A 17,984-nucleotide genomic window follows, 5' to 3' on the forward strand; every position below is an offset into this window, starting at 1 on the left:
AATGAGCACAATCTAGTAAATGAGATCACTTAAAAGATAAAGTACAAATAAACAAAGTTGCCTGCTATATTGGGTGCATATTTACTGTAGAATTTTAATACTCACAGGCTAATAGTAATAGCACTTAGACTTATATAAAGCTTTATAGTGCTTTACAGCCCTCTCTAAGCAGTTTACAGCATATTGCCCCCAACAATTTGGATCCTCATTTTACCCACCTCTGAAGGATGGAAAGCTGAGTTAACCTTGAGCCTGATGAGATTTGAACTGACAAATTGCAGGCAGCCAGCAGGCAGCAGAAGTAGCCTGCAGTACTGCACTCTAACCAGTGTGCCACCGTGGCTCATTAATCACTAATCCTAGGGATGTTGTTGTACTTACTTATCAAGGAACAGATCGCCTTTGTTATGTTCTCTGAAACTGCTGGCATATCTTGTGGCAAGCAGCCCTGGTAGAAACTTATCCCTTGTAACCTGAGTCTGCCCACAAATTTTCATTTACTATTTCCGGTTGTCTGGTGGCTTTTGAAACTAGAAATTTGATTATCAAACCCTTCAGCTTTTGATTTGAAGACATCAGAACAGACCATAATAATTGCAGGTGTCTTCTCATGAAGGGGGAAATGATGAAATGTGAGTTGCAGTGCAAACCACATAATTTACATACTTGCTTCTCATATTATAATGCAGGCATGAAAATATGGATCATGAGTTATCATTCACATTTCATTTTTGCTGTTGATACCAAATGCCAGCCAGCTAAGAAATAAATATTTTCCCCAGTCACTTAGTTAGTTAGTTTACTTTATTGTAATTGCATCTCATAGAACAAAATTAAATGCCATTTTCAGTGTACATTATACATAAAAAATAAAACAAAAACAGATTCCACACTTCACCTTCAATACAATTGAATTTAAAATCCCTGATATTGCATTAATATTGCACTAAACAGTAGAATTCAGTATAGTTACTGCTCTGGGATAGAAGCTGTTTTTCAGCCTATTTATCCTTGTTTTTATTGTCTTGTACCGTCTGCCAGATGGTAATAGTTCAAAAAAAGGGTTCCCAGGATGAGATGGATCTTTAAGAATGTTTTGAACTTTCTTAAGGCAGCAGGAGTTATAATGCTCTTCCAAAGAGGGAAGAGGACAACCAACAGTCCTCTGGGCAATGATGTTAACCCTCTGGAACGCTGTCCTATCTGCCACTGTGTAATTTAGCAAACCATACACAGGTGCAGTAAGTTAAAATACTCTCTATGGTGCAGCGGTAGAAGGTCACCAGCAAGTTTTCATTGTTTTCATTGTTGTTTCCTGAGAAGTCTCAGGAAGTATAATCTCTGCTGAGCCCTTTTGACCAGTGCTACAATGCTAGTGCCCCAGGTCAGGTCCTCTTTTATGATAACATCCAGAAACTTAAATCAAGCCACTTGTTCCACTTGGTCTCCGTTGATAATCAAGGGCCGGATGTCTGATCTACTCCTTCTGTAGTCAACTATAAGCTCCTTAGTCTTATTGATGTTAAGGACCAAGTTACTGTCTCCACACAATGAAAGCAACTAGTCCCACCTCATTTCGATAGGTTGTCTGATGGCATCCCCCAGACTTAACCCAAAGGAAGCCTACGAAGTCTGATAAGTATAATCCTGCTACGTAAGACAATATAGCTAAAATGTTTTATAAATTATAAAATAATAAGAATATGTCAAAGAGAAAGAAGAAACAAGTATTTTCCCACATTTATCATAACAAACAGAAACAAATTTTGCAACATCTTTTGAAACTTTCTGTTAAAATGCAAAGAATGATCTCTTTTTCCCCTATTCCGTATCTTATATATGAACAAATTGATAAAATATTTTCATTTTAGTTCTGGTGTCAGTAAATACCCATTAGGAATTACCATAAAGTCCATTAGAGTTACTATAAATAATAACTTACATATTGTAACCTTGATCAAATAAACCAATTTTATATTCCCTTTACTTCTAACAACCTTAATCTTTAGTCTATTCAAGTAATGTAGAACTTGGTTTTTTTCATTTTGTCTTTGTCTTTTCTCATTCCTCAATTCCTCAAAATTTTAATAAGCCTCTTTTTAAATCCAATTTTAAAAAATTATCCATGTCACTTTATTGCTTTATTGTTTGTATATCCCTTCAATTATTAAAATATTCAGCTGGTTTCTTTTATATTTCCACTTTCAATTCAATTTCATTTAGTTGGATAAAAACTAATCTCATATCACATTTTTCAAAAGATAATCTTCACCATGTCCAATGTTAGAATGTTTTGTTTCATTCTGTAATTACACATCAAACTTATGTGTTCTTCTCTTTTTCTTGAAAATTTTAGTTTCTTCTAATATCCATTTTTTAAAATCTGTTTTTTTATTTAAAAAAATCAAAACAAGAGCATTTCCGACAGGAAGAATTCATTATAATTAATTCCAAAATATTTTTTTCAATTTTATTGGAAGTTCTAAGCGATTTGTAACTTTCTCTTGTATTATCAAAATTTTGATCATGTTTTACTGCTCATTTTAGCAAAAAAAAAAAAAATCAAGTTCGTAAGCTTGAAGTTAACATTTTTGTTCAACAAGGATTGAAAAATTTTTACAAGGTAAAGAGGTTTCCAGAGATTTCTAATAGCTGAAAAGCAATTTCCAAAATTGATTCATAAAGGAAGTATGCAAACTTAGTGTCTTTTCAAAGGCACTAATCACAGTTTGAGCAAGATGACCTCTTCTTCATTTCCCAGTGCTATAAATCCACTAAAGATTGGGGTCTCCTTGAAAAGAACAGCTGTCCAGAGCACTTGTGAGTGCAATCTTCAGCAGTCTCCTTGTCCTAAGAAGTTTCATTTTTTGATTCTAGAAATCCAGGGCTTTGCCTACATTGTAATATTCTTCCCCATGCCCCCAAATAAGAATTTTGTGAATAGAATAGATACTTTTCTGGGAGATAGAAAAGTTATTGTCAAAAGGCAGGTACCAGTCATGTTAAATTATAATTTAGTGTTACATAAATAAACTGATTGCCTCCAACATTTAAAAATAAGAAAAACTAAGCTAATCTTTATTGTGAGGCTTACACTATAATTGTGTTTTGCTTTTCCAAGAAATGAGAACTGGTTCCATCTTAGAACAGTTTTAAAAGTGTTCAAACCTTTCAGTGGGGTTTGTCATTGCTGTTAAGAGCAAATTTTATTGCAAAATAAATGGAACCTTTTCACTCCGGCGATGACTGCTAGGGCCTCCTTGTCCAGCTGGCTGTAGTTTCTTTCCGGCTTAGATAGTGTCCTCGAGAAGAAAGCGATGGGTGCTTCTCTTCCATCCAGCAACATGTGGCTGAGAATAGCTCCGACGCCAAAGGGGGACGCGTCGCAGGTCACGTTTAATGGCAGAGTCTCGCTGTATTGGATGAGAACTGCGCCTGATGATAGCAGGTTTTTTGTCTGTTTGAATGCATTCTCCTCCCACTTCCCCCAGGCCAAGGCAGCTGTTTTGTCCAGCAGCCTATGGAACGGTTCTGCTACCGTCGCCTTCTGGAGCAGGAAAACATTGTAAAAGTTAATGAGGCCGAGAAAAGCCTGCAGCTCAGTCTTATTCCTAGGTCTAGGGGCTTCTCTGATGGCTTTGAGCTTTTTTTCCATGGGATGGATTCCGTTTTTGTCTAAGAGGTACCCTAGGAATTCAACTTCCTCAGTGTAAAGCTGACATTTTTCCTTTTTAACTTTTAGTCCAGTGTCTTTGAATTTTTGCAAGACCTCCCTTAGGTGGCTTTCCAATTGGGTTTTATTTGTAGCTGACACCAGTACATCATCGAAATAGGGAACCACCCCTTTTATTCCTAGCAAGAGCCTTTCCATCAGGCTCTGAAAGACCCCGGGTGCCACGCTGACTCCGAATTGGAGCCGCTTGCACCGGAATGCCCCTCAGTGGGTGATGATGGTTTGCGCCTCCACGCTCTCGGCATTGACTGGCAGTTGCTGATATGCTTGTGCCAAATCGAGTTTTGCGAAGACCTTACCTCCCCCCAGTGAGTGCAGAAGGTGCTGTACTACGGGGACAGGATAGGCGCTCGGCTGCAACGCATTGTTGAGGGTGGCCTTGTGGTCACCACAGATCCTGACTGATCCATCTGGCTTGATCGGGGTGACTATGGGTGTCTCCCACCGGGCATGGTCAATTGGCTCTAAGACCCCTTGCACGATGAGCTTGTCCAATTGCTCATCGATTTTGGGCTTGAGCGCAAATGGCACCTGCTGCGGTTTAAGGCAGATTGGGGCAACATTAGGGTTTAAGTTAAAAGAGATTGGGGACCCCCGGTACTTGCCTAGGTTGCCATTGAACACCTCTTGGAAGTCCCGCACAAGTGTTGCCTCCCAGTCCGCCTCAGTGACATGGTTAATGCCCGTTACTTCGATGCCCAGCAGTGCGAACCATTGCAGTCCCAGCAGGCTTGGGTGGTCCTTGTCCACGATTGTGAGTGGAAGCACCTCGGTACATCCCTTGAAGGTTATTTCAAAATGTTCGGTTCCGACTACAGGGATGCGGTTTCCCTGATAGTCCTTTAGGGTCAGCTTTTGATTTTCTAGCTCACGCTGGTGGATGGTAGGCACCAGGCATTTGATTGTGCGCCAGGAAACCATGGAGAGGTAGGATCCAGAATCCACCTCCATCTCGCATGGTTGATCCTCAATGCCTACCTCCACGTGCACTTTCCAGGCGTCGATGGTCAAGGAATGGCCAATGACCGTCTGATGGGTCTCTTCTCTCTGCCACGTCTCGCTGAGTCACTTACTTTGGCTGTCTCGGCTCCACCGGCTCTTGGTGTGGCGGTCTCTGGTCCTGGGGGGGTGCCGCCTCATTGTCGGGGGCTGCTGTCTCGTCATCAGGGGCTGTGGTTCCTCTTGTTCTGGCATACCTTGGCGATGTGCCCCCGCTTATCGTAATGCCAACAAATGGCGTTGAGGAATCGGCATTCTGAGCAGGGGTGGTCGCCACCGCAGCCGGCACACTGGAACTCCGACTTACGACCTCTCCATTCCCACCAATCGCGTTCCGCCTGGAGTCGGTGGATCTCCTCCTCCTCGTCCTTGGTTTTGGAGAAGGAGTTGACGTCTACATGGTGGGTGGTGGTGGTCGTCCTCGGGCTTGCTTCCGGGTGTTTCTCTGGTGCTGGGGTCGCTTCGCTGGTTGCTGGCCGGTCCGCCGCATTCATCTGCCACATCTGAACTGCTGACTGTTTGGCTGCTTCAGATGCAGTTGCTTCGGTGATCGCCTTGGTGACGGAGATGTCTGCCCTTGCCATCAGCCGGCTCTGCAGGATGGGGTCTCTGAGGCTGAGGACCACGCGGTCTCCTAGAGCCTCGTCCATGTCGGTGAACCCACCCATGCCTTCGAGGTCCCTCAGCGTGGCCACAAAATCACTGATGCTCTTGTCCTCTTTCTGGTCCCGCCGATAGAACTCATGCCTTCTGATGAGATTGGGCACGGTGGGGGCATAGTGGCGCCGTGTCAATGTATGATTCCCAATCCTCGGCAGCCTGGTTGAAGGGTGCAGGTGGCGTGATGCTGCTGGCCATCTTGTCGGTCATTTTGTGCTGCTTCTCCACGTGCTTGGTTGGTCTCTTGTCTCACGATCCCACCCTCGTCGCCAGTGTTAGATCGGGTAGATCGGTTCCCACAGAGGCGCGAAACCAAAAGTGTACATTCAGCTCTTTATTTCAATGTTAAGACCTGTACAAGATTTTGAAGCCATGGCAGCCCTTCATATAGGGATTGCTTGCAGCTCGGCAGCCAATGACAGGGCTTTGAATCTCCCGTGATTGACTCGGCCAATCGCGGTTGATTCTTAGCGCGCCAATCACGGCCATTCAGTTGACCAATCGGGTCACGGTCCGTGTGGACCAATCAGTATTCAGTATTTGGGGTATGCTGATATAGAACAAACAGGATGGCACACCTTTTTATAGCAAGATAGACAAGAGACTCACCGATACTTTCAAAGACATAAGATCAGGCAGGCATTGTTATCAACATGGAACAAAATTAAACAAAAATATGTAGAAACATCAATATGGTTATCTACACTGGAAGCTCTGAGGTACCCAAATTTGCTTCGTCAAGGAAAAATCATAACATATAAGGATATTTTAAATGAACGGGAGAATTGAAATCAAGGTGAGAATTGAAACAGCAAGGAGTGGATTTGGAATGATGGCCAATTGAGATACAGGAAAGATATGAAAGATCAGGGAATTAGTAGACAAAAAACACAATTAGATGAAATATTACTGGGAACAGATGATAAATTGATAAGGAAAATTTATAGAGTATTATTGGAATGTAAATTAGAGGAAGAAAAAGTAAAAGAAACAATGTTGGCATGGATGAAAGACATTGATCATGGTATTAATTTGGACAAATGGCAAATTCTATGGGACAGAAATAAAAATATAACATTGGCCACATTGTATAAAGAAAATTTATACAAAATGTTTTACAGATGGCACATCCTGCCAACAAAATTAGCTAAAATGTACCCATATTTATCCCCTATTTGTTGGAAATACTCCCAGGAAAATGGATCATACTATCATGTATGGTAGACTTGTAGGAAAGCCCAAAATTTTGGCATAAAATTCAAAGCTGGTTAGAGGAAATGGGTGAAAATTGAATATAAACTGGAGTTCTTGATGTACCTAATAATATACGTGATTACGGCTGAAGTCTATGCTCAAAAAATGGAAACTTAAGGAAATTCCAGATGAAATAGAGATATTGAATGTACAGAAATGGATAAATTATCACAGGAATTAAAAAATAAAGATGAATCTGAATATTATAAAGTATGGGAAAAGTTTTACCACTGGTTGGGAAAAAGGAAGGACTCAAAATGTAAATTAAAATAAGATAAGGAGGTTTAAACTGTAGACTAGTATTAATTAAGAATTGTTGATATTGATGTATATATTATGTATATACTATGTAAATATATATTATTTATCATTCGAAATAGCTATGTAAGACAATTAGATGTGGTTAGGATGATTACAATGTTCACTGTTTTTAAATGTTTCTTTTTTGTTCAATAAAATTTTAAAATTAAAAAAGAGCAAATTTTATTCAAAACACATGGAGATTATATGAGTTTTCCCCAACTGATGGCTCACTTAAAGACTGTGGAATGGACAGATCTATTTACTCTTGTCAGAGTTTCATTAAAGACTTTTCTTTTTAAGAAAATACAATCAGTCTTAGACAAACTGAGTTCCAAAGTATTTCTGCAAGTTTTGGAGTTTTGATTCTGGTGTCCCACAGTAAAGTCCAATAGTAAAAATAAATAAAACTTACATTAGTGCATATATTGTGTTGCATATATATTGCAAAACAAAGCTTTTCATGTATTTAAAAAATAACCTTAAATTTGTTACTCATTACTAATACCAATAAATATATGCCTCTACTGATTGGAAATAACCTACAAAGACAGTTATTAATAAATCAGCATGAGTAAAGATGGATTATGGCACTGTAGATCAAAATAAGATTTAAAATCAGATGAATTGAAAAAGAAGATTAATTTATAATGCACCCATATATTAAAGTTGCATAATATATATTATCTCACACATTTTATTTTTTGTAAATTTCAAGTACCGTATAATCATAGTATTGATTTTAACTAGCATACAACCCATTTCAATCATTATTAAATGAATGCTAAACAGTAGAATCCGGGAAATGTTTACATAGCAAGATAATCTAATGCCAGTTAATTTTGTCTTATCTATGTTCCATTATTTCTGACACATAGGTGTATTTTGTTTGTAGCAATGATATTGTGGTGGTGGTAGGGTAATGGTGGTGGTGGTTATGGAAATGCCAAGTTTGTGTACTCAGTTTGAAAATATTCAGTAAATTCCTGTAGACCAGAGGTGATATTCAGCAGATTCTGACCAATTCTGGAGAACCGGTAGTGGAAATTTTGAATAGTTTGGAGAACTGGTGGTAACCTTTCCTCGGGATTGGTGTGGGAATGAAGATTTTGCAATATCCTTTCCCTGGAGTGGGTGGGAATGGAGATTTCACAGTATCCTTCCCCTGCCATGCCAACCAAGCCACACCCACCAAGCCATTCCATGCCCACCAAGCCATGCCCACAGAACTGGTAGTAAAAAATTTTGAATCCCACCATTGCTATAGACATATTAAATGCAGCTCTTCTGGAATATACTGGTATTTTATTTCAAATATGATTAGATTTCTCTTTTGCTTTTTCTCTTAAGGATCAAGATGGAACATGTAAGAAACTCCCCTAAACGTAACAACCTTATGAGGTTGGTTGAGCTGGGAGATTATTGGCCTAGAGTCATTTATGTTTTCCACGATTAAGTGGGAAGTTAAATCTACATCTAAAACTTTTCTTACTACAGTATACGTCAAGAGAGTTCTATAGAACTTCTAATCAGATCACAATTCTAATACTAAAGGATAGCATGCTTATCTCCTCTTCTGTTTTCCAGAAAGAAGGTGCCAGGGTGCCAACTGTGTTTCTTGTTATATCACATAATACTTTTCTGTTAGTAGATTTGCAGCAAATAACTGGTTCTTATACTTTATATTGAATAATACAAGATAAATGTAAAGTTCTGCTCAGCTGAAAAGTAAAATGTTACTTATCAAATATGTGGAATGATATACTTGAATGATATAATCATAGATTTCTAATCTATGATTAGAAATTTAGAAAAACTTAATGAAAAAATTGTTAAAGGGTTGCTCAGTAGAAGTTAATCTTGCTGTTTCAAAAAGTCACCAAGTAATCCAAATACACGCAAGCTGTTTCTTTTTTTCCCCACTTTCTCTTCCTGGGGTTACTATTTAGTTGCAAAAGTCCAGTTAAAATGTATTTTTTAGAAGTCTTATTGAGATTTTACTTTAGATTCTTTTGAAGTCCAGGCAGTCTCCTCCCTCCAGATCCTGCCCTTATTCTTTTCCTCTCCCTTCCTGCTTATTAAAAAAAAATAATAGTGTCCAGAAATCTTTATTGTCCCTTTGGCATTTAATTATATTTCCAGCTTAATTGCCTATTGATTCCAAAGCAGATTTTTCCAATTTCTTATTCAGATCTCTTAGTTGTCAATGTAAGGAAGGAGAGAGAAGAAAAAAAAAACTTTCCCTTTTCACTTTCTTTTGCTGCTTCCGACTCTTCTTTGGGAATGATGTTATCTTTTATAAAATTTAAATTCCAGGGTACCTTAGTTGTTGCTTTTTTACCCGGTCAGCCAAAACTTTCACTTCTTATCTTCCTTCTGCACTTTCTTTTCTGGTTGAGTGCTTCTTTGAGGTGGCCATTTCTGACCACCGCTCCTACTGCCTTCGGGAAAGGGAGTTTGGCCACCTGAGGAGGAAAGATGCGGCTCTCCTTGACCCTGCTGGTGATCTCTCCCCTCTTCACCACCTCTACGGGGTGGCTTAGCCCTGAAGCCAGCCGGCTCGGGGCGCTCCAGCAGCGAGCCCAGGCAGAAACTGCACACGATCACAGATTCCTGCCTGCTGCCGAAGCCCTTCAAACCAGAAGTTCCTAAAATATATTAACTTTTAAGAGTTGTTACATTTACTTATTTAAAAGCTTTATAAGCCATCTTTTAATACTGTCTTTTTAAAAAGTAACATAGAAAAATATACAAATTATAAAAACTCTGTGATATCTACAGAAGATCCACAATGAAATATTAAGATTAATGCAATGATAAAGAGACCCAATAGAATTCTGTTTTAAATATTGACCAAGTTAATTGGTCAATAATATACCGTAGCAGGCTTTACAGGTAGTCCTTGAATTACGACAGTTCACAAAGTAGTGGTTCCAAGTTACGTACTCCCCCAAATACTATCCAGGCCCAAAGTTATGAATATTGCAGTACCACAGCAGTTGTTCATGCTCACAACCAACCGCAGAGATCTTGCAGCATGCCCCATGCCTATTCCCCCCACAGGATCCACACAGGCACTCTTCTCCATTTGCAATTTTTCCAGTTGGCTTCTGACAAAATCAATGGGGGAAATCGGATTCACTTAATGATCTTATGATTCATTGAACACCATGGCAATAAAGATAATAAAATTAGGTGTGTCTCACTTAACAATCACCTTGCTAGCAATAGTTCCAAACCAAGTTGTGGTTTTAGGCACAGGTTGTAGACAAGGGCTATCTGTGCAATTAAAAAAAATATATTTTTAAGGATTTGAGGAAGATTCTAATCAAAGAATTAAATAAAATAACGTATCAGATGTTATCATGTTACTAGATTGAATTAGCTGATATTTGTACAAAGTTTGTTGGTAACATAGTGAACACTAATCCTTCAAAAGGGGGTTATCCAGCAAATAGGATCTTATAATATCAGTGATATAATGCTAAACACTGCTTTCGTTTGTGTGCGTCGGAGTTGGTTTGACTCTTTTTAGCACAGTAGAAGATAATAACATTGAGAGATGTGGTGGCTGAGTGATAAAGATGCTCACCTCTATCCCGGAAAGTTAAAAATTTAATCCTAGGTAGCAGCAGTTATTTTTTCTCCTAGGATGCAAAGAAAAAATATCTGCTGCGAACTCCACATTGCATCAGGAAGGGCATCCAGTCAGTGTTTACTGATGCAACTCCACTCAGCTCCATTTAGTTGGCCCGACTGTACCCGAATTAAGGATTTACAGGATCATAAAAAGGGTGAATATAATATAACTGCTTACTTTTACACAATAATTACAGGATACTAACCACTCCTATAACAACAAACTTATCTAACCTGTCCTCAGGTGCTTTGGAGAATAACTTGACCCCCTCTTCTTTATGGCAGCACCTGAGATATTGGAACTGCTTTCACTGCTAGCCCTTCTTTTCATGTCTAGCTTGATAAATATGGATTGAATTTTATTTCTAAATGCTATAAAAACTATAATGGTAGAGTAAAACATAAATGAGACTAAATCAAATTCTTAGTGAATGATTCAGCAATTAGCACTAACACAAGAATATATGATATCCCATAGTTGTTTAAAACCTTCAAGAATAAATAAATAAATAAATAAATATTGCGGTGACTTTAGAGGTATGTTTTTGCAAGGTGTACATCTGAATTTTATAAGCAGACAATCCTATCTTGGTGCCTGAAAACTTAAATGATATACATAAAATATTAAACTGTTTATATCATGCAGTTGGGACAATGATTCCATAAAAGGAAAATGGATGAAAAGAATTTAAAGCATGTAAATATTGACCGCCACATTGTGTTTGCATGTATATGCCTGCTTTGAGGAATACAGGTGAAACTCGAAAAATTAGAATATCGTGCAAAAGTTCATTTATTTCAATAATGCAACTTAAAAGGTTAACCTAATACATGAGATAGACTCATTACATGTAAAGCAAGCTAGTTCAAGCTGTGATGTGTCATAATTGAGATGATTATGGCTTACAGCTCATGAAAACCCCAAATCCACAATCTCAGAAAATTAGAATATTGTGAAAAGGTTCAATATTCTAGGCTCAAAGTATCCCACTCTAATCAACTAATTAAGCCATAACGCCAGCAAAGGGTTCCAGAGCCTTTAAATGGTCTCTCAGTCTGGTTCAGTAGGAATCACAATCATGGGAAAGACTGCTGAGCTGACAGTTGTGCAGAAAACCATCTTGACACCCTCCAGAAGGAGGGAAAGCCTCAAAAGGTTAATTGCAAAAGAAGTTGGATGTTCCCAAAGTGCTGTATCAAAGCACATTAATAGAAAGTTATGTGGAAGGGAAAAGTGTGGAAAAACAGGTGTATAAGCAGCACAGATGACCGCAGCCTGGAGAGGATTGTCAGGAACCAGCCATTCAAAAGTGTTGGGGACTTTAACAAGCAGTGGACTGAGGCTGGAGTCAGTGCATCAAGAGCCACCACACACAGATGGATCTTGGACATGGGCTTCAAATGTTGTATTCCTCTTGTCAAGCCGCTCCTGAACAACAAACAACATCAGAAGCGTCTTACTTGGGCTAAAGGAAAACAGAACTGGCCTGTCGCTCAGTGGTCCAAAGTCCTCTTTTCTGATGAGAGCAACTTTTGCATCTCATTTGGAAACCAAGGACCCAGAGTCTGGAGGAAGAATGGAGAGGCACAAACTGCAAGATGCTTTAAGTCCAGTGTGAAGTTTCCACAGTCTGTGTTGATTTGGGGAGCCCTGTCATCTGCTGGTTGTTGGTCCTGTGCTTCATTACCAGGGTCAGCTCAGCAGTCTACCAGGAGATTTTGGAGCACTTCATACTTCCTTCAGCAGACGAGCTTTATGGGGATGCTGACTTCATTTTCCAGCAGGACTTGGCACCTGCCCACACTGCCAAAATCACCAATACCCGGTTCAATGACCGTGGGATTACTGTGCTTCATTGGCCAGCAAACTCACCTGACCTGAACCCCATAGAGAATCTATGGGGCATTGCCAAGAGAACGATGAGAGACATGAGACTGAACAATGCAGAAGAGCTGAAGGCTGCTATTGAAGCATCCTGGTCTTCCATAACACCTCAGCAGTGCCACAGACTGATAGCTTCCATGCCACACTGCATTGAGGCAGTAATTGCTGCAAAAGGGGCCAAACCAAGTACTGAGTACATATGCATGCCTATACTTTTCAGAGATCCAATATTTTTCTATGTACAATCCTTGTTTTATTGATTGCATGTAATATTCTGATTTTCTGAGATTGTGGATTTGGGGTTTTCATGAACTGTTTCATAACCATCACAATTATGACAAATCACGACTTGAACTATCTTGCTTTGCATGTAATGAGTCTATCTCAAATATTCGTTTCACCTTTTAATTGCATTACTGAAATAAGTGAACTTTTGCATGATATTCTAATTTTTCGAGTTTTACCTGTAAATGTTTGCTGAAAGAAATATTACGTGGATTGCAGATGTCAGGAGACACATGAAAGTAAGTTGAATGCTATAGGAATTGGTAATTTAAGGAGTATGTGTGGAAGAAGAGGGCAATAAAAAGCAATACTTTACAAATATTTAATCAAAAATTTAAAAAAGCAAATAGCAAATGTATGAAGTATATAGATTCTTACGATAGAAATTGTGGATATGATATAATTAAGAATGGTTTGCAAGGATGTATAGAGAAAGATATTACAGAAGGACTAAATTGGATTTAGTTATATTTCCTTTTATTTATCTTTTAAGTTCATGTCCTAGTTTTGGCTAACTTTTGTTTATTCCTTTTCTAGACTTTGCATAATTTATGTATATTTATAGGGTGCTGTGTTAACGCCAGCAATGGATCATACAATATCCATGCAGCCAACAAGTATGATGGGCCCCTTGACACAACAGATGAGTCATCTTTCCTTGGGCACTACAGGAACAGTAAGTTTAGAGAACGTGGTTAAATTTCACTTTTTAAATAGTGCTCTTTCACTCTATAGCCGGGGTCTCAAACTCAATTTACCTGGGGGCCACTGGAGGCAGAGTCTGGGTGAGGCTGGGCCGCATAAGGGATTCCACAAAAAATGTTGTTAAAAAAATATCCTCAAATGTCATCAACAGTTAACGATTTCTCCAATACATGAACTGTCCTGAACACATGAATGGAACATTGAATGAAGATCATGAACAGTTCCTCAGAACATGGCTTCTCCAGCTTACTCCTTGCTGCCAGAGACTTGACAATGCTTCCTCTCACATATCTGAGCCACATCTGGCTTGAGAGAGGAGGCACTTGAGACCCTCAGTATGGCTTGAAGATGATCATCAGTAAATCTGGACCTGTACTTGGACTTGTTAAAGTTCAGGATGGAGAAGAAGCCACAACAAGGAATGGCAGGCGGGACTTCCTTCAGAGGTCCATTCCCCCTGTAGGCTGCACTAATATTATACTTTCATATCATGGTGGGGGCCACCGGATATCGTCCTGCGGGCTGCAATTGGCCCAAGGGCCGCGAGTTTGAGACCCCTGCTCTATAGACTCCAGCAGCCTTTCACAATTCTGCATAGACCTAGGGTAGTGTTGGCAAACCTTTTCAGCACTGAGTGCCAAAATGGGAGCACGCGCAGGGGGAGCACTAGAAACTGGAAGAGCAACTCCGTGGTATATGCATGCGGGACTACTGGAAACTGGAAGAACAGCTCTGCGGTGTGCTTCCAATTTCTGGAGTGCACATGTGTGTCGGCCACCTAGTCTTCTGGGTTCCGACACATGAATGCACGTGCAAAGACCAGCTGACCAGTACACATTTGTGTGCCGGAAACTGAAGCTCAGCTTCCCAGCACAAAGATGGGTGCCGGGGAGCTGCTCTTCCAGTTTCTGGTGCTCTCATACATGCAAAGACCAGTTGGCTGGCACACATGCGCGTGCCAGATCCCAGAAGAACAATGACCAACAGCCATGCCCAGAGAGATGACTTTGTGTGCCACTTCTGGTATGTGTGCCATAGGTTCACCATCACAGAGTTCAAAGGGGTTGCTAGGAATTCTCTGTCTTAAAAAATAAAAAATAAACATTTTTTAAATTTTATGCGGAAAGCAATGCTAGCACTTACAATGTGGGAATTTTGATAAAACTTTCACTGTGCTGTTTGTAAATACTGTAAAATGTGTGGAATGTGTAGTTAAAAATGAATTGTACTGTGCAGTTTTCATGTTTTGTGAGATTTTTATGCAACAGATTCATGAAGATTGAAAATTATTTCAAAGATTATTTCACATCAAAAAGGTTGAGAAAAGCTACTCTAGATAGTTCTCTATTCTTCAGTGTATGTCCATTTCTGTCTATTATTTGAGCATTATTAGCTAATAAAATTGTAATTTGTCATTTAATCACTTTCAATTTATTTAACATTAAATATTGATAACAAAATGCAGAGATAGTAAAAGTGATCTCAGTGCACAGCTGAAGATGTACTATATAAGAGTATCATAGTTTATTCAACACAGTAATAGTAGCATTTTTCTTTGAATCATGCTGTTTCAGGCTATTTTGTGCTGTTTTCCTACTCCAAATTACCCTAGTTGCCATTGTGCTCCATTTAAAACTTGCAGATATCCTCGTAATTTTTGAACAGTTTTCATTATTTCATTATTGAAAGTAATGTCATATTCATTCTGTCTGTAATAATAGAATTTGTAATGTATAGAAATAATATAGTACAATTGAAATTCCTAACTGCAAAAGTCCTTATTCATATTATCTTTACTTTTGCTACAATTTTTAATTCCAAATTTGAGATCAGACTTCAAAATAAGGACATAGTAAGGCAGTTTGTGGAAGCTCTTATAGTGACTGTTTTGGAAAAAGTAAATATCAAAGGTTTTCTAGGCAATCTCAGAATGCCTCAAGAAATATAGTGTTTCTAACACGTTACAATTGTGAATTAATGAGGTACTTATAATCTGTTTTATATGTAATTTCCACCTTTATAATCAACCTGTCTCTATCTTGCATCAGTTTAAAACCTGAATCAGTATGCCTCCCAGTATCAGATGAAGTGAATTGCTGCATATGAAAGCTTACACTTTTAAGCGAACTTTGTTTATCCAAAAAGTTACTAGCTCCAGAGGCTAACATGGCTCTTCTCTTACTATGCCATGTATGAAATATTTGCCTCATCATCCATATACAATATGTACAAACATCTAATTTGCATTTTTTTCAGAAATTATGTGTGTCATGGCATACTGAACTCCAAGAGTGTGCAGTTGGTTAGTGTGAATTTTAATGATGACATTAAATTCTTGTTCTAGAGTGTTTGTGTCTATTGTAGAAGACTAAATTGATTATGATATGTGAGGGAAATATTAAATTGGTTAAAATATTATTAGTAACTAGTAAAATTAGATTTTCTTTAACTTTTTTTTCTGTCAGCAAATATGAGCAACAGATCTGTCCAGTGATCATTTACTCTCTTTTTTCCTGTCTTTTTACATGACTAATTTATAGATTTGCAAGATAATAAATTAGCAACTAAGTATTTAGATTGATATATGCTGGAAGCCAGAGTTGATTAATGAGAAAGTTTGCTATTTCTTAGAAACTGCTAAACCATAGAATGGTGTTCATTGACAATGCTACATTTGTATCAGTTGTTTGACTTTACCAGAAAAGAATGGCAGGAACTTAATGTTTGTGTTAATTTCCTGTGGAGCAAATTGTATCACTGATTGAGGAACTTTAAAACAAAGAAATCCACAGGCATCATCATCATCTGATTGGATTACCCTTACATATTGTGACCACCTTTTAACTTAATTTTTAAGTTAGGGACACATTTTTGTTTATAAGCATGCTCATGTAATGTAATTATGAACCTTAGATTATCTACAGAGCAAAAGCATTTTCATGTTCATTATCACCTTTGATAAATGGACAAAGCTTTTCATGCCAATATTGAGTACTGCCTAAAATAATGCCCCAATATAGGAGCTTTACTTATTTATTTAGTCAGTCAGTCAGGTTTTTTTTTGAGGCTGCCCAAATACATGATAAATCTGATCAACCTATAACTAAAAAATTTAAAAGGGAACAAAATACAAATCAAGAAAAAGAAAATCACTGACAAAAAAGCAGGACCAAAAAGACTAAGTAGCAGAAACAAAGCTTTCTAACTCTTGTGACAACAACCAATTCTATAGCAGATGTGGTATTCAGCCGGTTCACACCTAATCGGGAGAACCAGTAGCGATAATTTGGCATGGGTTGCCGAAAGGTAGCGACTTCTGGCTGGCCACACCCTGAACCACAATTTGATGTGGCTGTGCCTTTTTCATTCCTCCCACCCCCCACCCCCAGAAGGAGGACGCGGGCAACAGAGGCTGGAGCAGCAGCGCCGCTTGTTTTTTCCTCCTCCCAGGAGACGCACCGGTTCCAGCCTGGCCTGGCCAGCAGGTGGGCGGGCAGCCAGCCCTTGAGGGGCATCTCTACTGCGCTGGGGCTGAGAGGGGTGGCAGAGGTGCCCCATGCAGCAGCCCCAGTACTTCTGCCTGCCCCACCATCCCAGAATACCACCGCTGTGGACAATCATTTATTTCATTTCGTCCACCTGTGTCCTCCTTCTCCCCGGGGGAAAGAAAGAAAAGTATGGGTACAGCATGCTCAAGCCTCCATTCTGCGGAGATGAAACTGCCGTCCTTTTTCCAGAGCAGCCCCATCCATGAAAGAGACTCCTCCGAGGGATTCAGCAGCCCTCCCCCCCAGGATTTGGAGACTGGGCTCCTTTGCAACTGGATGGCATTATGAAAAGAACGTGGATTTTTTTGTACGTTAATTGTGGGGAATTGAGATATTTTGGGGAGCAGTTGATTGGCACAGAGCATGAGGTCGAAGGGTCGATGCAGGTGAAGGCTTTGCCTGTGTTTTTTTTCACGTCTACTCTTTTAAAACTCGTATATTCTCAGCAGTCATCCAGCCAGTGAGCTACCAGGCTCTGGACAAAATGCAGATTATTTTGTTGTTCAAATGGTTTGTGCTCCAGTTCCTCCCCAACGAGTGGCAAAGGTGTGGGCCAGCACGGGGCAAGGACTTCAAGGGAGGAGGAGGAGGCAGTCTGTTGCTGGTCGTGGGTGGTGCAGCTGTCCCATTGGGGCAAGGTGAGGGGCAAGCAGGGAGGCGCAGCTGCAGGATGAGCATTGGGAGCTGCCTGAGGAGCTGCAAGGGGTGCAGGAGGAGGTGCAGTGTTTATTGCTAAGGGCAGTGTTTGGATATGAGTGTGAGCTGTGGAGCGAACAGCAGCAGTGCCCCAAAAGGGAGGGTGGCAACTCCCAGGGTAGTCCCACCGCCCTCCGCTCACCGGAGTACCTCCACAAGCTTTCTTCATTCTCCTGCTGATCTGGAGCTTGCTAAATCAGTTTGTTCCAGACCAGTATCATGAGAGAGAGTAGAGTGTGTGTGTTTGTTTCAGGTGGGCACTTGGAAGTGTGTGTGTGTG

The 17,984-nt window shown here is 39.7% G+C and overlaps 1 protein-coding gene across 1 annotated transcript in view; it reads left to right on the forward strand.

Moving 5' to 3' along the window:
- The window catches only part of RBMS3 (RNA binding motif single stranded interacting protein 3), a 444,163-nt gene that overhangs the window by 386,428 nt on the left and 39,751 nt on the right, over positions 1-17,984 (forward strand). Inside the window, exon 10 of the mRNA XM_026708139.2 lies at positions 13,321-13,431. Coding sequence (XP_026563924.2) covers positions 13,321-13,431 — 111 coding nt within the window. The remainder of the gene's footprint in view (positions 1-13,320; positions 13,432-17,984) is intronic.

Source organism: Pseudonaja textilis, chromosome Z, assembly GCF_049901715.1.
Source record: "Pseudonaja textilis isolate UNSWEBS1 chromosome Z, rPseTex1.2, whole genome shotgun sequence".
NCBI lineage: Eukaryota > Metazoa > Chordata > Lepidosauria > Squamata > Elapidae > Pseudonaja > Pseudonaja textilis.